Source organism: Mustelus asterias, chromosome 5, assembly GCF_964213995.1.
Source record: "Mustelus asterias chromosome 5, sMusAst1.hap1.1, whole genome shotgun sequence".
Lineage (NCBI taxonomy): Eukaryota > Metazoa > Chordata > Chondrichthyes > Carcharhiniformes > Triakidae > Mustelus > Mustelus asterias.
In genome coordinates, this window is record NC_135805.1 from 93632146 (window position 1) to 93655391 (window position 23246).

Sequence of the window (23246 nt, forward strand, 5' to 3'; positions counted from 1 at the left end):
TTGAGAGAGCTAGGTCTTTTCTCCTTGGAGAAGCGAAGGATGAGAGGTGACCTGATAGAGGTGTATAAGATGTTGAGAGGTATTGATAGAGTGGATTCTCAGAGGCTTTTACCCAGGGCTGAAATGGTTGCCACAAGAGGTCACAGGTTTAGGATGCTGGGGAGTAGGTACAGAGGAGATGTTAGGGGAAAGTTTTTCACTCAGAGGGTGGTGGGTGCATGGAATCGGCTGCCGGTAGTGGTGGTGGAGGCGGATTCGATAAGGTCTTTTAAGAGACTTTTGGATAAGTTCATGGAAGTTAGTAAGATAGAGGGTTATAGGTAAGCCTAGTAGGTAGGGACATGTTCGGCGCAACTTGTGGGCCGAAGGGCCTGTTTGTGCTGTAGCTTTTCTATGTTCTATGTATAGACCCCACCTCATGAAATTTAATGATATTCACACTGGCGGCCTTTGCAGTGCACAGAGAGAGAGAAATTCTTGTCTGAATTCCCACTGAAAAAAAAGTGTGAATTATTCCAGTTTTCAGGTGAATTCGACACTTAGAATTTTTGGGGAGAATTCCGCCCCAGGCCTTTGAAATAGGTTTTGATTAACAGCTTAATGGCTTTATAAACAGTCTAAATCTGACTGACATCTTCAAATAGAATAAGTGGTCTGCAAAACCACAGCTGTCAACCAGGCTTAGAATCATAGAAATCATAGAAATCATAGAAACCCTACAGTACAGAAAGAGGCCATTCGGCCCATCGAGTCTGCACCGACCACAATCCCACCCAGGCTCTACCCCCATATCCCTACATATTTTACCCACTAATCCCTCTAATCTATGCATCCCAGGACACTAAGGGGCAATTTTAACATGGCCAATCAACCTAACCCGCACATCTTTGGACTGTGGGAGGAAACCGGAGCACCCGGAGGAAACCCACACAGACACGAGGAGAATGTGCAAACTCCACACAGACAGTGACCCAAGCCGAAACAATGCCCTCAGGACACTGAGGGGAGGGTAGGGGGGGGGGGGGGGGGGGGAGGGTACTTCAGGTGCATTCAACCGTGAAGGGACATATAAATAAACATAACTGATGGGGGGGTCTGGGTAGAAAACCATAAAGCTGTCAATCAAGGCCTATTTCAAAGGATTGCTCAGTGAAATTGAATGAGATCAAAGGTTTTCAATAGGGTTTCAAAGGATAGGAATGGAAAATGATAAATGTTATAGATATCAGGAAAATATTCTTGATCAAAGAATGATAATAAGGAAGGCAACAAGGGCAAAAACCCAGGTTGTCCTCTGTACAGTTACATGCCACAAATAGTAGAGTTTAATGGATTATAGGTAAATTGCAATAATTTTTCTTTTATTCTTTCAAGGGATGTGGGCATTGTTGGTGAGGTCAGTATTTGTTGCCCATCCCTAATTGACCTCGAGAAGGTGGCATTGAGCCCCCTTCTGCGAGCCACCTTGTTGAACTGCTGCAGTTCATCTGGTGTCTGCAGCAACTAGGTACAACTGATTGGCTTGCTAGGCCATTTCAGAGGGAAGTTAAAAGTTAACCACTTTTCTGTGGATCTGGAATCACATGTTGGCTAGACCAGGTATGGATGGCAAATTACCTTCCAACTAAACTGAAAAATGCACCAATTGACATGGGGACATTTGAACCCTTATATCCAGAGCATTAGTCCAGGCTTCTGGATTACTAATGCAGTGACATTACCACTATGCCACCATCACCCTATATATGGCGACACAGTGGTTAGTACTGCTGCCTCACGGCACCAGGGACACAGGTTCAATTCCTGGCTTGGGTCACTTTGTGGAGTCTGCACATTCTTCCTGTGTCTGCAAGGGTTTCCTCCCACAGTCTGAAAGATGTGCTGGCTAGTGCACCCAAAAAGGCGCCGGAGTGTGGCGACCAGGATATTTTCATAGTAACTTCTTTGCAATGTTAATATATAAGCCTATTTGTGACAATAAATAAACTTTATAATGATCCTGACTTTTCTTTTATTTTTAAGTGCGCTAGAATTAACTAATTAAAATGTTTGTTTCCTTAAACATTTGGAGAAGATTTCAGAACCCATGATGATAGTTATTTTCTTATTCTATCCAACAGTTTGGCTGTTAATCTTGTTAATTTTGAACTATCCTATTTAACTATACATTTCTAAAGGTTGACCAAAACAACTCAAAATCTGAAGATTTGACCAAAAGTTGACTAAAGTCCTGGTTTCACTGACAAGCCGCAACAGAAACAATAAATATTTAATAACTCTATAGTGTGAAACTTTGTATTCATTATTTTGCATGCATCCATTCAAGTTTTATTAATAAAGCATGGAGGAAGATACACTAAGAACTGTTAATGCTTTTGATGGACATTTGATAGTTTTAGAAAAAAGCAAAACACTATTGCTTATTTGTAACATCTTCAATTTGGGATATCCTAAGCTCATGAAAGGCACAAAATAAATGTAAGTGGATGACAGGCAAGCATTTATGATTGACAAATATTTAAACTAAAACCAGATGTTTCAATATTCAAAGCGGTGCTGCAAACTACTTTACAAGAAAAGGCAGTGTTGTAGCAACCTAAAACATAACAGACTGCTTAATAAAATAAATCGGTGTCTCCACGATGGTTTACCAGAGTAAAAAAGAACAGTTGATAAAAGATGCACTAGACATTCCACTGTGGTACCGCTACACAAGATTAACAGCATGACAGTATTGTAGAATGTACTGAAAGCAGAAAAGGAATATTGCTAACCAAATGTGAGAACAACCCTTTCAGATACAGATACCACTGTATATTTTGGAACTGACCAAAACATTTAAAACATCCCACTCTTTCATGCATCGCTTGTATATTATATATACTTGCACATAGAATGAGAAATACATGTAACTATACAAAAAAAACTTCTCTCCTACCCCTCTTAAGCAGAGGGGTAACGCTGTTTTCAAGCCAACCTGACCCGAAAATATGCTCAGAAGAACCTAACTCAATCTCGCATTTGACCAGAAATCAGTTGCTCGAAATTTAGCTCATCCTTTTTGAACAGAAGCCGGAATCTTTGGAAAATACAAAGATGCATTTGTATATTTTATGCCAAGATCAGCTGAAATTGGAACAGATGAACTGCCAAGTCTTAAACTGAAAATCTATCGAATTACTGACAATAAGGAGATAATTCAGACGTGAATGAGAATCAGCATTCTAAATGATATTGAGTGGTCTAGAATGTTAACTCTCATCTTAAGTGGCAATTAAAGATTTGTTTCTTGTTTGGTTGAAAAATAGAAAGACTTGATCAATAGCAGAAAATGTGATCAATTTCATTCAGAAGAAAAATCAAACAAAATTGGATAACGAGCCAGATAAGGGATCTATTAAGTACAGGTGACTAAAAGCATGGTCAAAAAAGTGAGTTTTAGGAATCACCTTAAAAGGTGGAAAGATAAAGCCAAAAACTAGGGAACAGTTTAAAAATAAGTGGTTGCCCATTTAAGACTGAGATGAGGAGAAATGTTCTCTCTCAGAAGATTGTTAGTCTGTGGAACACTCTTCCCCAGAGAGTAGTGGAGGCAGGGTCATTGAATATTCTTGAGGCGAAACATGGGAGATGGGCCAGAGGTACCAAAGGCACAGATGAGGGTTTTAGTAACCAATGAACTGAGGCAGGGCTAGAATCAGACAATGTCACTGAGGTGGTGGGATGGATATGTGGTTAGAAGTTCATCTCAGGATCAAAAATGACATCAAGCTTGCAAATAGTCTGTTTCTATCTTAGACAGCTGCCAGGGAGAGGAATGCAGCCAGTGGCTGGGGAACAGTTGTTTCAATATTTAGTTGGAGGAAATTTTTGCTCATCCTGTACTGGATGCCACGCAAGTCAGTGATGGGGTCGAGAGAGTTATGATTAGGTTCTGCTGGGTGCTGTCAACATCCCTGAGGAAACGGACACCTTTTTTCAGTCTTTAACACCACTATAACACTCCCTTTGTCTTGTGCATATGACAAATTTGTCAAATATCTACTGAGCTCCTCCTAACCCTGAATTTCAGTTTTGCTCCATCTGCTCCACCCTTCTTAAAAAGTACAACATCTACCTCATTTCTCACCTTTCTTAAAACTGAAGAGTCAAATAGATTTAAAATGTTAACTCTGTTACTCTTGCCACAGATGCTGCCAGACCTACTGAGATCTTCCAGAATTTTCCATTTAAATTTCAAATTTCCAACATCCGCAGTATTTTTTATTTTAGGTAAGAAAGGAACCTGGTGAGTGAAGTCCCAACCGACAGTGGAGAAGTATTGAAAGAGGGTGTTGTGATCAACCATGCCAAGTGATGCCGTCAGGTCAAGACAAGCGAGGAGCGATAGTTTACCTATGATACAGTCTCATTGGAAGTCCTTTATAGCTTTCATAATAACTTGTTTTGGAACTGTGACACAGGTAGAAACCTGATTAGACAGATTCAAACATGAAGCTCAAGGAAAGAGACATTAATCTGGGAGGTGACAACAGGATTAAGGAATTGAGAGGTGTTAGCACTATAGTTTGCAAGGACACAGAAGTCATGGGTTGGGCTTTTTGAGAAGAGGGTTGTTAATGGCATGTTTGAAGCAGAAGGGAACAGTGCTTGAGCAGACATGGAAGCTAGGTGGTCAGCAGTTTAATGGGATTAGATTGAGAGAACAGATCAGTAATAGTAAAACCAGAAAAATATATTGGAGCAATTATAATCAGATATAAAACAAGGCAGAGTGAAGGAAGAAATGCATCGAATTTCTCTTTTTGATAAGTCTAAACACAGAGACTGCATCTATTTGGACAGCACTGTGGCACAAGGCGTCCTCACAGCGCCAGGGACCTGGGTTTGATTCTTGGGTCACTGTGTGGAGTTTGCACATTCTCCCCGTGTCTGCGTGGGTTTCCTCCATGTGCTCCAGTTTCCTCCCACAGTCTGAAAGACGTGCTAGTTAGGTGCATTGACCTGAACAGGCGCTGTAGCGTGGTGACTAGGGGGATTTCACAGTAACTTCATTCCAGTGTTAATGTAAGCCTTACTTGTGTCTAATAAATAAACTTTACTTGAGTTCTACCTCAATAATGTCGCCGATTTCCCCCACCACCTCAGCATATCAGCTGCTGAGATCCCCATCCATGTATCTGTTACCTCTAGACTTGACTGCTCCAATATTTTCCTAGCCAGCCACCCATTTTCCACACTTCATAAACTTGCTAATCCAGAAATCAGCTTCCTAAATGCTCACTTGCACAAAAAGGAGGCTTACAGTGATAGGAAGGGGAGATATAATGCAGCAATTTTAAAAAATGAGAATTGTAAAATTGAGGCAGTCAGATTGGGAATTGTTGTATTGATCAACCAACAGGGATGATGGGTGAACGAAACTCAATGCGAGTTAGGGTAAAGGGAGCAATGTTTTGGATGGGCTTTTGGAAGGTGCTAGTTGGAAGGCCAACCAGAACAACACTGGAGTAGTTAAGTCAAGAGGTAACAGAAACGTATGCGAGGGTTTTTTGCAGCAAATGAGCTAAGGCACAAGTAGAGTCAGGCAATGTTAGAGGTAGAAGTAGGCAGTCTTTATGACGTGGAGGTACAGAGTCAGACGTTCAGCTCAGGGTCGAGTAGATTCTGAATAGTCTTGTTCCTTTTTTAATTAATTCATTGGATTCAGTAATTCCTGGCAAGGCTACTATTCATTGTCCATCTGTAAATGTCTTTGCGAAGGTAACAGGGAGCAACCTTTTTTAAAGCATGGCAGTGGGAATAACTCCCACTGTGCTGTTAGTTTCAGTATTATATTTCCAAGACAGAATGATGTGCGACTTGGTGGTGGTGGTGGTGTTCTCATACGCCTCGTCCTTCTAGGTGGTAGAGGTTGCAAATATGAGAGGTGCGTTTGAAGATATTTTGCCAAGCTACTGCAGTGTATTTTGTAGAGGGTTCACACAGCAGCTATGGGGCACAGGTGGAGGAGGCAAATGTTTAGGATGGTGAATGTAGTGCCAATTGAGAGGCTTGAGCAGAGCTCCTCGAGTGTTGCTGGAGTTGCATTCACCCAAGCAGATGAAGAGTTTTCTTGGGCCTGACTCATGCCTTGTAGATGGTAGGAAGACTCTGGGATTTGGGAGGCAAGTTACTCACTGCAAAATAGATGTATGCTGACCAAAAGAATGGAGTTTGTGGTGGGCATTGAAGACAATCACTTTGGTTGTCCCAATATTTAACTGGAGGATATTTATCTGCTCATCCAATATTGGATGTCAGACAAGCAGAGAGACAAATCAGAGACCATGGAGAGGTAGTGATGAAGTATTGCTGGGTGTTTTCATCAGTATACATGTGGAACCTAATGTGTTTTCAGTTAACGCTGCTGTGGGTAGCATGCAGAGGAGAAATAGTAGGGGGCGAAGGATAGTTCCTTTTGGGACACTGGCAGGCATGGTGTAGTAAGAGAAAGAGAATACATTGCAGGTGATTCTCTAGCTGTGGCTGGATAGATAGAAATGTAACCGGGAAGGGCAGTTCCTCAAAGCTGGATAATAGAGGAGAGTTGGAATAGAATTGTATGGTCAGCCATGTCAACAGCTGCAGCGAGGAGGTGGTAAGATAATTAAGGCGGCAAGTTGTAGTGAAGAGAAGCTATGGGTTACTTTTACATTCCAGGATGATTCTGGAATAGGAAGTAATTTTGGCAGAGGAGAGCATAAGCTGATAGTGTTTGAAGTTGCCTAGCCACATATGGCAATGAATAGCTAAATTTAGCTGACAGCCATAAACATTTAAGTATACATGCTATATTTAAGGCAGTGAAATTCGCCCTCATTTCTGGAATTCCCTCCCTAAAACACTCTCTCCTCCTTTAAGAGGCTCTAAAAAACCTACTTTTTGTAGTGCTAATTTCAATTCAGGATCTAACTTACTTAGGAGTACAGTAGCAAGAGATTTCTTCATTCTTCAGTTAAGGTCAAAAATCTTAAGGTATACTAGTTTTAAAGTAATATTTCTTTATTAGTCACAAGTAAGGCTTACATTAACACTGCATTGAAGTTACTGTGAAATTCCCCTAGTCGCCACACTCTGGCGCCTGTTCGGGTCAATACACCTAACCAGCACGTGTTTCAGACTGTGGGAGGAAACCGGAGCACATGGAGGAAACCCACACTGACACAGGGGGAACGTTCAAACTCCACACAGACAATGACCCAAGCTGGGAATTGAACCCAGGCCCCTGGCGTTGTGAGACAGCAGTACTAACCACTGTGACACCGTGCTGCCCATAATACTGCTGTCGCCAACAAGGTCATAATATTTGATGTATAGTAAAACTAAGTGAAGCATTTACAAAACTCAAATACGCATTTGAGGTACAGGACATTGCAAGAAATGCTCATCTGGACATACATGCTGAGCCTTGGGAGTCATCCATGAAAAGAGAACTTGTGGAGTAGCAATGAGAAAGTATGTGCTCCTGTCGGTATTTCCAGAATCAGTACACATCTTTGGAGAGATTGATTGGGGGATGAAGGACATGTCTTATGAAGAGAGATTGAGAGGTTTAGGCCTATACACGCTGGAGTTTAGAAGAATAAGAGGAGATCTAATTGAGGTATATAACATGCAAAAGGGGATTGACTGGGAAGCGTAGAGGGATGTTTCCCCATGCTGGATATTCAAGAATGAGAGACCATAGTTTTAGGCTAAGGGTTTATAGATTTATAACAGAAATGAGGAGGAATCACTTCACTCAAAGGGTCGTGAATCTGTGGAATTCTCTACCCTGAGTGCAGTGGGCACCGGAACACCAAACAAATTTGAGGGTAGGTATGTTTTTAATTAGTAGAGGGATGAAGGGTGATGGGGAGTGGGCAGGAAGATGGAGATGAGGCCGAAATGAGATCAGCCATGATTGCATTGAATGGTGGAGTAGGCTCGAGTGGCTGAATTGCCTACTACTGCTTCGAGTTCTTAAGAGAGAGACTAGAGGAGTCTATTTCTAACATACTTGTCATGATGTTTCACGTGTTTGCACTGATGTCCCCTCCATGGAAAGAGTAGCCCCTGATTGAGAATCAGACATGGTAGACAACTGAGTGCATGTTGGCTAAGACCAATGATTGCACATTCTTGTGTGCACTTACAATGGACGGAGGAAAGCCACAGTTTGATGGATCAACACTTCAGTGAAATGCAGCCATATGCTCTCCAGCTCTTCGTTATCAAGGAAGTGCATGACAGGGAAGAACAAGAAAGGACATATGATAGCAGAGACTTTTCTCACTCATTACCTCCACCTTCCATAGACAGAGTCAGGTAAGCAACTCGATAACAGAGGTGTATGTGCGGCATTCTTTGACAGGGTTGCCATAGACTCCAAGTCCCAGAGGACAATTTCCATAGGCATCTGATTTGTCAGAACAGCTGATCGAGCAGTCTGCCTCTAGCTCTACCAAAGCTACATGTGTTGTCCATGTAGCAGTAATAGGAAACAGGCAAGAAAGACATTATAGATACATAAGATGATTCACTTAGGAGGGTTTAGCAATGTTCACGGTGAAAGTTTACTTCAATGAATAAAACATTTGATTTCAACTCTTCATTCTCTGGGCCTCTAATTTGTTGAATCCTAAACTGACCTTAGATAGGGAAGGATGTGAACGTGAAGGTTGGAATGAACTCTATGGAGATTGTGGAGATTTATGATTACTTTGTCAGATGGCCTTCTGTACTCAGATTAGCTAAAATATGCCTGGATGTGGTGGTTGCAGACTTCTCTGGGAGCAGCTGCAGGCACCTTGGCCACACCTGGTTTCTCAAGAGGAGGAGAATGCCAATCACTCTGCAGCTTGCTCTTCCTGAAGCTCCACTCCTCTCTGCAATGTGATGTTGTGCAATATATAGCAGACCACAACCATTCTGGAAACCCTTGAGGGGGCATACCGAAAGGTACCTCCACATCTAAGGCATCGGAACCATATCTTCAGAAGCCTATGATAACTGCTGTGGTCATGTGGCTCCTCTCTCATTGGTAGGGTTCATCACAGGATCATCAGTTAGGTCCTCAGAATATTTCTCTTCAAGCAGTCACCCACGGATACTATATGGAGGTACAAAAACCTATAGGAGTTGTGACTGCCACAGAATAAATTATGGCAGCTTCCAAGATATCTTGCACAGACATATATAATCTTCCAATGGACACCAACAAGTTAAGTATTGAAAGAGAGAAATCCTTAGTGGCTTTTGGAAGCTTCAAGCTGATCCAAGGACACCTAGAATGTCATGTATGGAATCAGTAACTCCTACACTTGTGGGAATCCAGTCACTGTAGCAAATCTGACAGCCCTGTGTTTGACTGGCCTCATCTGTGTTAGGGTTTATATAAGTACAGCCTTGGCAAACAAGACATTGGTGACCTGGGAAGTACACTTTCATGCAGAAGATTGAGTTGCTGGAGATGTCATCAGTAGATCTCCAGAAGGAGTTGCAAGTGAAGAAATTCTAGACAGTGGTGACCTTGATGGCCAGTGGCTATGCATGCTCACCTAGCATTCTCGGATGATCGTACTCTTGGAGCCTGCAGATGTCAGAAAAGTCCTACAGCAAAAGTCTAAGTCTCCTGAGATACTATACATCATATCCAGAAAGTTGATCCTCTGTCTTTGTACTCCATGCTAGGGCACCACTTCCTTTGGCCCGGAGCCGTGTGCCCAGCCCCTCTCCATGCAGAGTAGACAATGGTTACTGGTATTGTTGCTGCTCCTGATGTTTCTCTGACTGCTACTGTTGTTCCTCAATTCTTTAACTGCATAGGTTGCTCCCATATTTCAGTGTAGGCTGACAGCAGGGAAGTTCAAATTAAGGTGAATATAATATAAGATAGATGAAATGACTGCTAAAAAGTTGGAAATCACCTTTAAATTTGGCTCTAAGATCAAATCCTGTGAGCACAAGCCTTTGAGAGGCTCACCAGGAGTCAGGCAATTTCATTCTTTAAAGGCTTTCCAGCCTGCCACGTTCATTGGGAAATAAGTCTCCTGTGTTCTGGCCTTGTGAACCATGGTAAATGGCAGGAATTCAGGAAGCCCATGTGTTGACTGTTAAAGCTAAATATGGAATTCAATTCACAATGAATTGTCCATTTCCATATTGAAATTAGTTATCTGTCAGCTCCACGGATGTTTCCTACTTGCCTCCAAAACCACCCAGGTTAAACCCACAAGTGGGCAGGATCATGTTGGGTTTCTGAACCAATGATACTTTGAAGATTTAACCCCCTCACTCCCTATCCTCAACTGAATCAACTTGGCAATTAAAATTCTGCTTCAGGGATCAGGACTTCTAGGGACTTACAGATTACCATCCACTGAAAAGTTACAGAAAGCCTCTCTGTATTGATAGTCCTTATTACCCTCTCTACCACTCCTTTAACTGGTACACGAAAGCACATTTAAACCAGTTAACATTTATACAAATTCAGATGCTTAAAATCCCCTATCAGTTCTACCAGTCCTACTAATGTGGAGTCCAGACAGCAATCATTTGAACTTTCACCAAGTGGAATTCTATTCTTTACATTACAATTATTTGCGTGCTAAAATTATTATAACTGTACGATCCTTTATTATATGCGTTATGTTAATTTTAATGGTTCTCTATAACTATGTCATAAATTAGCTTTGTCGATAGGTCATCCAGACTCAAAACGTTGGCTCTATTCCTTCTCCACAGATGCAGAATTTCTCCAGCATTTTCTGTTTTTGTTTCAGGTTCCAGCATCTGTAGTATTTTGCCTTTATCACAAATTATGCTTATTTGTATCATCATCATAACTTGACACTTGCTGTCATAATAATTTTTCAATAAACCAATTATCTAACTAAAGGCTGGGGACATACATTAGTCTCATGTTATGAGGGCCCAGTGTAGTGTCCCTGGAGGAGACCACAAACTCCAAATGCACTGCAGAGCAATGATGCTATGTGGGAACACAATACACTAACAATAAATTGACTCCTCTATAATTACGCCATGGTGCTGAAGCTCTTCAACATGCCTTTCAATATATTGTATGACTTTTTGTGTGAGCTGAGCAGCTTTATTTTCATTGCTGGGCCTCTGAAGTCCACGGATAGGACTTACTGGCCTCAACATGGGCGGCACGGTGGCACAGTGGTTAGCACTGCTGCCTCACAGCACCAAGGACCCGGGTTCAATTCCGGCCTCGGGTCACCGTCATTGTGGAGTTTGCATATTCTCCCCATGTCTGCATGGGTTTCCTCCAGGTGCTCCGGTTTCCTCCCACAGTCCAAAGATGTACAGGTTAGGGTTGATTGGCCATGCTAAATTGTCCATTAGTGTCAGGGGGATTAGCAGGGTAAATACGTGGGGTTATGGGAATAGGGCCTGGGTGGGATTGTGGTGCAAACTCGATGGGCCAAATGGCCTCCTTCTGCACTGCAGGGGTTCTATGACATCAGCAGGCATTGTTGCAGGCAGAACAGAAAAATTCAGGAGTGGTTGAATTTGAATAGCTCTCCAAATTTTCCCATCCATTCCCCCCAATGTTGCCTCCTGGTGTCGGGGCCAGAAAATCCTGCTGCACATATATCCTCCCAACCTTACCCTCTGCCAAGCCATCACCGTACCCGTTGCACAAAATAATTCTAATTTCATGCCAAAAACAGGACAGAAGTTCTAGGCTTAGTTTTTTGTACATCAAATAAAACATACCTGTTTTCATTGCAGCATCTACATAACCTTCATAAAGCTGACGTTGTGCGAGCAAAAAGAAGTGATATGCCTCCGCCCCACGCCAAGCATTGTCAATAATACGATTATCTGACAAAGAGGCATCTTCTTCAAGTAACCCAGCTAGAGCTGTTGTAGCCTGAAACAGAGCAAAGGAATATGGTACACATTATTGCACCATATCTTTAAACCTACAGAAATTTAGAGAATTAATTTCAAAATGGAACAAAATATGCTTGCACACCCAAAATGTTTATAAATCATTCTCTTTTCAAGATATTGATTAAGTGCTGCAGGCAGTGGCACAATGGTATTGTCACTTTACTTGTAATCCAGAGACCCGGGATAATGCTCTGGGAACCTGGGTTCAAATTCCACCATGGCAACTCAGCATAAAATCTGGAATTAAAAATCTAATGATGACCATGAAACCATTGCCATTGTTGTAAAAACCCAACTGGTTCGCTAATGTCCTTTATGGAAGGAAACCTGCTATCCTTACCTGGTCTGGCCTACATGTGACTCCCGTTCCACAGCAATGTGGTTGACTTCTAAATGCCCTCTGAAATGGCCTAGCAAGCCACTCAATTGTATTCAACTGCTACAAAGGAAACAAAATGGAATGAAACTGGTCATACCACCCAGCAGCGACCTAGGCACCGGAAATGACAATGGCAAACCCAGCCCTGTCGACTCTACAAACTCCTCCTTACAGAATTGGCTGAGAGGCAAAAGCTAATGGTGATGGTCGAGGGGTGCTTTTCTGACTGGAAGACTGTGTCTTGTCGCGTCCTGCAGGAATCAGTGTTTGGGCCCTTGTTGTTTGTGGTTTATAGAAATGATGTAGAATTGAAAGTATGAAGGTTGATCAGTAAGCTCACAGATGGGAACTTACTGTTTTACTAGGGCTCCTTCATACCATACTCCGTCAAGTGCTGCCTCGGTGTCAAGAGCAGTCACTCTAAACTCACCTCTGGGGCTCAGCTCTTTTGTCCATGTTTGAACCAAGGGCATAATGAAGTCAAGAGCTGAGTAAATCTGACGGAACCCAAACTGAGCATCAGTAAGCTGGTTATTGCTAAGTAAGTGCTATTTCATAGTGCTGTTGATGGCCCATTCCATCGCTTTACTGATGATCGAGAGTAGACTGATGGGGTGGTAATTTGCCATGTTGGATTTGTCCTGTTTCTTGTCTATAGACATACCTGGGCAATTTTCCACATTATCAGTGTTGTAGCTATACTGGAATAGTTTGACCAAGAGTGTGGCAAGTTCTGAAGCACAAGTCTTCAGGACTATTGTCGGAATATTGTTAGGGCCCATAGCCTTTGCTTTACTATCCAGTGCCTTGAGCATATTCTTGTTATCATGTGCGGTGAATTGAATTGGTTGAAGACCGACATCTGTGATTCTAGGGGCTTCTAACCCGATTTGGATCATCCGCTCGGCATTTCTGGCTGCAGATTGCAACGAATGCTTTAGTGTCATCTTTTGTACTGATGTGCTGTCTCCTCCATCAATGAGGATGGGGATATTTGTGCAGCCTCCTTGTCCAGTGAGTTGTTTGATTATCCACCACCATTCACGGCTGGATGTGGCAGGACTGCAGAGCTTAGATCTGATCAGTTGGTTGTGGGAACACTTAGCTCTGTCCATTACTTGCTGCTTATGCTGTTTAGCACACGAGTAGTCCTGTGTTGCAGCTTCACCAGGTTGACATCTCATTTTTAGGTATGTCTGGTGTTGCTCCTGGCATGCCCTCCTGCACTTTTCATTGAACCAGAGTTGATACCCTGGCTTGGTGATAATGGTAGAGTGGGGATATGCTGGGCCATGAGGTTATAGATTGTGGTCGAGTACAATTCTGCTGTTGCTGATGATCCATAGTGCCTAATGGATGCCCAATCTTGAGTTGCTAGGTCTGTTCGAAGTCTATCCCATTTAGCGTGATGGTATTATCACACAACACGATGGAGAGTATGTATCTTCAATGTGAAGACAGTACTTTGACACCACAAGGACTGTGTGATGGTCACTCCTACTGATAATGTCAAGGAGGTTGGTGAGGATGAAGTCATATATATTTTCTCTCCTGTTGGTTCCCTCAGCACCCGCCACAATCCTAGTTTAACAGTGATGTCCTTTAGAACTTGGCCAGCTCGGTCTACAGTGATAGTACCAAGCCACTCTTGATAATGGATATTGAAGTCCCCTACCCAGAGTACGTTCTGTGCCCTTGCCATTCTCAGTGCTTCCTCAAGTGGTGTTCAACATGGAGGAATACTGCTTCATAAGCTAAGGAGGGATAGTACATGGCAATCAGCAGGTTTTCTTGCCCATGTTTGATCTGGTGCCACATCACCAACCTGAAGAGACTGGGAGCCCCTGAGAATGGCATGGGAGATTACCTGTTTGACAGGCTCACCCTCAACCGATGGGCTGGAGACTTCATGGGGTCCAAAGTTGAATTTGAGAATTCACAGGGCAACTCCCTCCCAACTGTATAATACTATGCTGCCATCTCTACTGGATCTGTCCTCTGTGAGACAGGACATACCCAGAGATGGTAATGGTGATGTCTGGGGCATGATCTGTAAGATGTGATTCTGTGAGCACGATTATGTCAGACTGTTGCTTGATTAGTCGGTGAGACAGCTCTCCCAATTTGGCACAAGCCCCCAGATTTTAGTAGAGTCATCAAAGTCTACAGCACAGAAAAGGCACTTAAGTCCATCATGTCTATGCTGCTCAAAAACAGCCACCTATTTATTCTAATCACATTTTCCAGCACTTGGCCCATAGCTTTGTATGCCTTGGCAACGCAACTGCCCATCTAAATACTTCTTAAATGTTATGAGGATCTTTACCTCCACCACCCTTTCAGGTAGTGAGTTCCAGACTCCCACCACCCTTTGGGTGAAAAAGTCTTTTCTCACATTTCCACTAAACGTCCTGCCCTCACCTTAAATCTATGCCCCCAGTTCATTGATCCACCAAGGGGAAAGATTTCTTCCTGTTTATGTATGCCCTTCAGAATTTTATACATCTCAGTCGTATCCCCTTCAGTCTCCTTTCCTCCATACAAAACAATCTTGGTCTATCCAATCTCTCTTCATAACTAAAACTCCCTAGCCGAGGCAACATCCTGGTAAATCTTCTCTGCACACTTTCCAGTGCTATAATGCTAACCCCTCCTATAATGTGGATTTCAGAACTGCACACAATACTCTAGCTATGGCCTAACCAACGTTTTATACAGTTCCAACATTACCTCCCTGCTCTTAAACTCTATGCCTCGGCTAATAAAGGCAAGTATACCATATGCCTTCTTAACCACTTAATGCACTTGTCCTGCTAACTTAAGGGACTGGTGTACATAGACACCAAGGTCCCTCTGATCCTTGGTGCTTCCCAGGGTCCTGCTGTTCATCATGTATTCCCTTGCCTTGTTTGTCCTGTCCAAGTGCACCGCCTTGCATTTATTCAATTGAACTGACATCTCAATGGGAACTAGGGGGAAAAACCTCCACTCGTTGGAGTCATACCTGGCACAAAGGAAGATGGTTGTGGTGATTAGAGGTCAATCATCTCAGTTCCAGGACATTACTGCAAGAGTTTCTCAGGGAACTCCTCAGATACTGAAACAGTCCATGGCCAAATGTAGCAAGATCTGGATAACATTCTGGCTTGGGCTGAGGGATGACAAGTGGCATTTGTGCCACACAAGTGCTAGGTAATGGCCATCTCCAACAAGAGAGAATCAACCATTGCCACAACATGCAGTGGTATTGCCATCACTGAATGCCCCACTATTAACATCTTGGAGGTTTCCATTGACCAGAAACCGAACTGGACTAGCCATATATATATACTGTGGATACAAGAGCAGGTCAGTGGCGAGGAATCCTATGGCGAATAACTCATCTACTGACTCCACAAAGTCTGTCCAAAATCTACAAGGCACAAGTTAGGGCTGTGATGGAACACTATCCACTTGCCTGGATGAATGCAGCTCCTACAACACTCAAGAAACTGGAAATCACCCAGGACAAAGCAGCCTGCTTGATTAACACCTCATCCACAAACATTCACTCCCTCCACCACCGACACACAGTGACAGCAGTGTGTATTATTTACAAGATGCACTGCAGGAACTCACCAGGGCTTCTTATACAGCACATCCCAAACCCACGACTGCCACCATATAGAAGGACAAGAGCAGCAGGTATATGGGAACACCACCATCTGGGAGGTTCCCTTCCATCATTCCTGGGTCAAAAATCCTGGAAATCCCTCCCTAACGGCACTGTGCATGTATCTACACCACAGGGGCTGCAGCAGTTCAGGAAGGAAACTCACCACCACCACCAATTTTAAAGGGAAATTAGGGATGGGCAATAAACAAGCATTACATATTTCTAGAAAATCATTCTTTCATATGAATTTCCAACAGATCCTTATTTTATTTTGAAATTAGTAAACACTTACACGTAAGCCGCACTAACTTAGAATCGGACTAGCTTTTTCCAGCTCAGAAGAGTAGATTAAAATATTCAAAAAATGGAATGGTATAGGTTGGTCCCACATGCAATTTTAATTATCCGTTTGCTCAGCTTCCACTCAAACCAAAATCAGTTCTTAATATGTGTAGTCCAGCATAATATTTACTTTGGCAATATAATGAAGCCAGTAGCCATGGAATTGTATCCCATCATGTGTCTCTAGCTGAGTAAGAGATACAAAAATGCACTAAAAATATCAATACTCCTTACTCAGAAAGTTAAAAATGCATCAATTTAACTTCTTTATATGGATACAATTCAAAGTTGACCAAAGTCAAGGATCAAAGCTATTTTAAATATGCAATACCTCTGATCTTCTGCCTTTCAATTTTGCTCTCTGGGTGTTCTTTATCTGTTCATGGTAATCTTCCACAAGCAGTGCTGCCAGCACGTAAAGTTTTTTAACACGTAACGGTTTGGTTCTCTTTTTTGCTTCTTCCTCAGCAATCTAAATAAAAACACAAAATAACTGATTTCAGGAGAAGATGAAAACTATACAAAACAGATAATATTCCAAAACCATAACATGGTAAAACATTTAATCATTTTCTAACATTTAATCAATTGTGTTAAGACTTAAGGTGACAAAAACGATTGACGAGGGAAGGACCGTGGATGTCGTCTATATGGATTTTAGTAAAGCGTTTGACAAGGTCCCTCATGGCAGGCTGGTGCAAAAGGTTAAATCTCATGGGATAAAAGGTGAGCTAGCTAGATGGGTGGAGAACTGGCTTAGCCATAGAAGACAGAGGGTAGCAGTGGAGGGGTCTTTTTCCGGTTGGAGGTCTGTGACTAGTGGTGTTCCGCAGGGCTCTGTACTGGGACCTCTGCTGTTTGTGATATATATAAATGATTTGGAGGAAGATGTAGCTGGTGTGATCAGTAAGTTTGCAGACGACACAAAGATTGCTGGAGTTGCGGATATTGATGAACATTGTCAGAGAATACAGCAGGATATAGATAGGCTGGAACATTGGGCGGAGAAATGGCAGATGGAATTTAATCCAGACAAATGCGAAGTGATGCATTTTGGTAGATCTAATGTAAGGGAGAGCTATACAATAAATGGCAGAACCATCAGGAGTATAGACACACAGAGGGACCTGGGTGTACAAGTCCACAGATCCTTAAAGGTGGCAGCACAGGTGGAGAGGGTGGTCAAGAAGGCATATGGCATGCTTGCCTTTATTGGACGGGGCATAGAATATAAACGTTGGCATATGATGTTGCAGCTGTATAGAACGATGGCTAGGCCACATTAGGAATACTGCGTCCAGTTCTGGTCGCCACATTACCAGGAGGACATGGAGGCTTTGGAGAGAGAGTACAGAGAAGGTTTACCAGGATGTTGCCTGGTATGGAGGGTCTTAGCTATGAGGAGAGATTGGGTAAACTGGGGTTGTTCTCCCTGGAAAGACGGAGGATGAGGGGCGACCTAATAGAGGTGTATAAAATTATGAAGTGCATAGATAGGGTGAACAGTGGGAAGCTTTTTCCCAGGTCGGAGGTGACGAACACAAGGGGTCACGGGTTCAAGGTGAGGAGGGCAAGGTTCAACTCAGATGTCAGGGGGATATATTTTACACAGAGGGTGGTGGGGGCCTGGAATGCACTGTCAAGCAAGGTGATTGAGGCGGACACGCTGGAATCGTTTAAGACTTATCTAGATAGCCACATGAACAGACTGGGAATAGAGGGATACAAAAGAATGGTCTAGTGGGCACATGAGCGGCGCAGGCTTGGAGGGCCGAAGGGCCTGTTCCTGTGTTGTACTGTTCTTTGTTCTTAATGATTCACAGGTCATGGGGTATTTCTTTCCTGTCATAAGATGAACTATTTACCCATAATAATGCTGAGCGACATTAAAGCCACCATTATTTTGACAGCAAAATCCAGGATAAAACTAGCACTTGCAGTAACTAAAGACTGAAACAGCAAGGCAACTACAAGGGATCTGGTACTTCTACTGCAGTTCGAAGAACTCTTACTGAAATTTGCATAGGGTAACTTTTGATAGCTCCCTCAATTGCTAGAGAGCTTTCACCAAGGATGGGGTGTAGAGCTGAAAGGTTTTGACATGAGACAACATTTTAGCTTGCACTAAGAACAGTTGCTTGGAAAAATATCAAAAGGATGATTGCCTGCTTAAATTACCTGCCAGTTCTAAACCATGAGGCTGCACAGCATTTTGGTGGATAGTACTTGATCCAATGCCCTTTCCCAACAACAATCAGCTGATTGGGGGTAAGATATATCACATTTTATTTTTCTTCGCCTATTGCTGGAGGTTTGAAGAGATCTTTTGAAACACATCGGAAAACTTTGTGGGACCTTTTATCAAGACTTCAACCACAATCTATCAACATTTATTCTGCAAAATTCTCTGAGAACTTCACTTGCCTGTGTGCCAACTAGTACACACTACACCTTAAGCAGAAATGTGTGTGAGAAACCCACATAGACTGGCACATTTATTAGGCAAGTAGTCCAACTTCACATCCTTCATGTATTGGAATATCAAATCTCTTGGACAGACATCAGTGTCATGAAGTTTCTGGAGGAGCAGGACAACTCTGACATCAATTTCCTGATTTCCACATTGAACTGCCTGTGTACAGACACCATAAGTCGTTTTCCTATTTATTACTCAGTAACAATGACACCAATAGCAAAATCTGAAGCCTTATATCCATTAATTGTCCATTATATTCATCAGAGAATATCACCTTTTAGTAGTTTTTGAAGAATTTTCAATCAGATTATCGAATCTTTTTAGATGACAGAAATAAATTGTTAAATTTGTGTTAAAATAAATATATTTGCAGGCCAACTTATTTGTCAATGGGAAGGTCAGGAAATACATGGTTGAATTATTTGATTTTACAATGTGACGCTGATTCTGTTTTCTCATCATGATGTGGAGATGCCGGCATTGGGCTGGGGTAGGCACGGTAAGAAGTTTCACAACACCAGGTTAAAGACCAACAGGTTTATTTGATAGCACCAGCTTTCGGAGTGCTGCTCCTTCATCAGGTGAGTGGAGATTTGGGTTCACAAACAGGGCATATATAGACACCGACTCAATTGCAAGATAATGGTTGGAATGCGAGTCTTAGCAGGTAATCAAGTCTTTACAGGTACAGACAATGCGAGTGGAGAGAGGGTTAAGCACAGGTTAAAGAGGTGTGAATTGTCTCAAGCCAGGACAGTTAGTAAGATTTTGCAAGCCCAGGCCAAATGGTTACAGGTAGTGTGGCATGAAACCAAGATCCCAGTTGAAGCCATCCTCATGGGTGCGGAACTTGGCTATCAGTTTCTGCTCAGTGATTCTGCGTTGTCGTGTGTCTTGAAGGCTGCCTTGGAGAACGCTTACCCGAAGATGGGAGGCTGAATGCCCTTGACTGCCTCCGACAGGAAGGGAACACCCCCGCCTGGTGATTGTCGAGCAGTGTCCATTCATCCATTGTCGTAGCGTCTGCATGGTCTTGCCTTTGTACCATGCCTCGGGACATCCTTTCCTGCAACATATCAAGTAGACAACGTTGGCCGAAGCGCAAGAGTATGTACCGTGTACCTGGTGGATGGTGTTCTCACGTGAGATGATGGCATCTGTGTCGATGATCCGGCACATCTTGCAGAGGTTGCTGTGGCAGGGTTGTGTGGTGTCCTGGTCTCCTGAAGGCTGGGTAGTTTGCTGCGAACAATGGTCTGTTTGAGGTTGCATGGTTGTTTGAAGGCAAGTAGTGAGGGTATGAGGATGGCCTTGGCGAGATGTTCGGCTTCATTGATGACATGTTGAAGGCTCCAGGGAAATACCTGGACGATGAAGGATACTCTGTCGGCCGTGACCCGTGTTTGTCTTCTGAGGTCGGTGTGGTTTTTCGCTGTGGCGCGTTGGAACTGTCGATCGACGAGTCGAGCGCCATACCCTTGAGGATATGGTGCTCGATTCTTCGATCGACAGTTCTGACACGCCACAGTGAGAAACCACACCGACCTCCTCAGAAGACAAACACGGGACACAGCCAACAGAGTATCCTTTATCGTCCAGTACTTCCCTGGAGCTGAGAAGCTGCAATATCTTCTTTGGAGCCTTCAACATGTCATCGATGAAGACGAACACCTCGCCAAGGCCATCCTCAGACCCCAATGCTTGTCTTCAAACAACCATGCAACCTCAAACAGACCACTGTTTGCAGCAAACTACCCAGCCTTCAGAACAGTGACCACGACACCACACAACCCTGCCACAGCAACCTCTGCAAGGCGTGCCGGATCATCGACATGGATGCTATGATCTAACGTGAGAAGACCATCCACCAGGTACATGGTACATACTCTTGCTACTTGGCCATCGTGGTCTACCTGATATGCTGCAGGAAAGAATATCCAGAGCATGGTACATCGACGAGACCATGCAGACGCTATGACAACGGATGAATGGATACTGCTCGACAATCATCAGGCAGGAGTGTTCCCTGCAGTCAAGGGCATTCAACCGCTGATCTTCGGTTAAGCGTTCTCCAAAGTGGCCTTCAAGACAGACGACAATGCAGAATTGCTGAGCAGAAACTGATAGCCAAGTTCCGCACCCCTGAGGATGGCCTCAACCAGGATGTTGAGTACATGTCACACTACCTGTGACCATTTGGCCTGGGCTTGCAAAATCTTACTAACTGTCCTGGCTTGAGACAATTCATATCTCTTTAACCTGTGCTTAACCCTCTCTCCACTCACATTGTCTGTACCTGTAAAGACTTGCTTACCTGCTAAGACTCGCATTCCAACCATTATCTTGCAATTAAGTCTGTGTTTATATATGCCCTTTTTGTGAACCCAACTTTCTACTCACCTGATGAAGGAGCAGTGCTCCGAAAGCTGGTGCTACCAAATAAACCTGTTGGACTTTAGCCTGTTGTTATGAGACTACTTACTGTTTTCTAATCATCACAGGATCCATAATTCATATGCATCACAGTTGCAAACAGATTGTGCAATAGTTGGTCAGTGAACTGCTCTTCAGAATACACCATAACTAATTTATATTCATTATATTCTAAGACTGGCCAGTATCAAATCCTTCCAAAAAGTCACATTGCTTCAAACTTTAGACAGTAAAATTATGGGATAAAAGTTATAAAACCAATTGTAGATATTCACCTGCTGCTATACTCCTAATTTTAAATTTCAATTGCAGATTTCAGACATTCCTATGAGTAGACATCTAAATTACAAAGATATGGGCAATGCTTTACCTGCCTCTAAGAAATCAAAAGATGTACTCAATTATGGCAATAAACAAAAATTAAACTAAAAATGTTAAAATTAGAGCTAAGCTAGTTGGGGGCAAGCAGAAATCTGGAAAACTCCTCCTGACCCAAAATGAATGCTATTATTGTACCTTAAACATGAGCTTTGCAGCATCAAGGAAATGATGGGCCTTTCGATAAAGTTCAATCGCTTCCAAAATTTTATTCTTCTCCAATAAATGAGATGCATACTTAGCCAGAAGAGATCCAATTTCTTTCATATTGTGATTCTTGGCCAGTTCAACAGCTTTGTTCCACTAGACATTTTTGAGAAAATAGTAAAAATTAGTCTCATTTGGTTCATTTTAGTAAGAAAAATTAGGAGGCAATAATAACTAAATGAACCAATTTTACAGGGGTTCATGAACAGCAATGACATACATACACAAGTGTTTAAAGGTGGCAAGACAAGTTGAGAAAACTGTTAAAAATTTGTACAGAATCCTTAATTTTATAAATACAGCATAGAGTACAAAAGAAAGAAATGTATGGTAAAATTTATAAAACACTGATTAGACCCCAGCTGAAGTATTCTGATCAATTCTGAGCACCACACGTTGGCAAGAATGTCAAGGCTAGAGATTGCAGAGGTGATTTAATAAAATAATACTGGGGTGAAAGACTTCAGTTATGTAAAGAGACTAGAGAAACTTGCAGTTGTACTCCCTAGGACAGAAACAGTTAAGAGGAGATTTGAGGGAAGTGCTCAAAATCTTGAAGGGCTTGATGGAATAAATAAGGAGAAACTGCTCCAATGGTAGAAGTTCAGCATGTGGAGATGCCGGCGTTGGACTGGAGTTATACACAGTAAGAGTTTTAACAACACCAGGTTAAAGTTCAACAGGTTTATTTGGTAGCAAATGCCATTAGCTTTTGGAGTGCTGCCCCTTCGTCAGATGGAGTGGATATCCACTCCATCTGACGAAGGGGCAGCGTTCCGAAAGCTAATGGCATTTGCTACCAAATAAACCTGTTGGACTTTAACCTGGTGTTGTTAAAACTCTTACTGTGTAGAAGTTCAGCAACCAGACAACACAGATTTCAAGTCATTGACAAAAGAACCAAAGGCAACATGGGGGCATATTCTTAAATGCTGCAAGTTAGAATGAGTAATGCACTGCCTAATAACGTTGCGAAAGCAGATTCAATTGTAATATACAAAAGAGAATTGGGTAAAAATGCTGGCTATTGGGAAGGAACATAGTGGAGCTAATTAGATAGGCCTTTCAAAGAGCTAGCATAGGCACAATGGCTGAATTGCCTCTTTTTTTGTTATATAATTCTATGATTCTCAGTGATTGACTGAGATATATTCTATTGTTGTGAATTCATAAATAAAAAGAAACACACAAGAGAACTATTGCATAAAATTTTACATTTCTTTAATATCCTACCTGATTCAGATGTATACACGTTTCAACGGCAGCTTTGGCTTGGTGACATTTCAGGAATGCAACTACAGCCTGCTCACACATACCTACAGTAACAAACATGTGAGCTATTTCCTGTTTTAAAAAAAAATCAAAGCATTCAAAAATTCTGTTGTGTCAAAAAGTCTTAACAACTGTATAAAGGAACTACTATACAT

The 23246-nt window shown here is 42.5% G+C and overlaps 1 protein-coding gene across 2 annotated transcripts in view; it reads right to left on the bottom strand.

Annotated features, from left to right (window-relative positions):
* Positions 1–23246, bottom strand: part of wdr35 (WD repeat domain 35) — a 120614-nt gene that overhangs the window by 13885 nt on the left and 83483 nt on the right. For both annotated transcript variants that reach the window (XM_078213050.1, XM_078213049.1), the window contains exons 22-25: positions 23053–23163; positions 21751–21915; positions 16657–16797; positions 11770–11926 (exon numbers count right to left, since the gene is read on the bottom strand). In XM_078213050.1, the coding sequence (XP_078069176.1) occupies positions 11770–11926; positions 16657–16797; positions 21751–21915; positions 23053–23163 (574 nt within the window). The remainder of the gene's footprint in view (positions 1–11769; positions 11927–16656; positions 16798–21750; positions 21916–23052; positions 23164–23246) is intronic.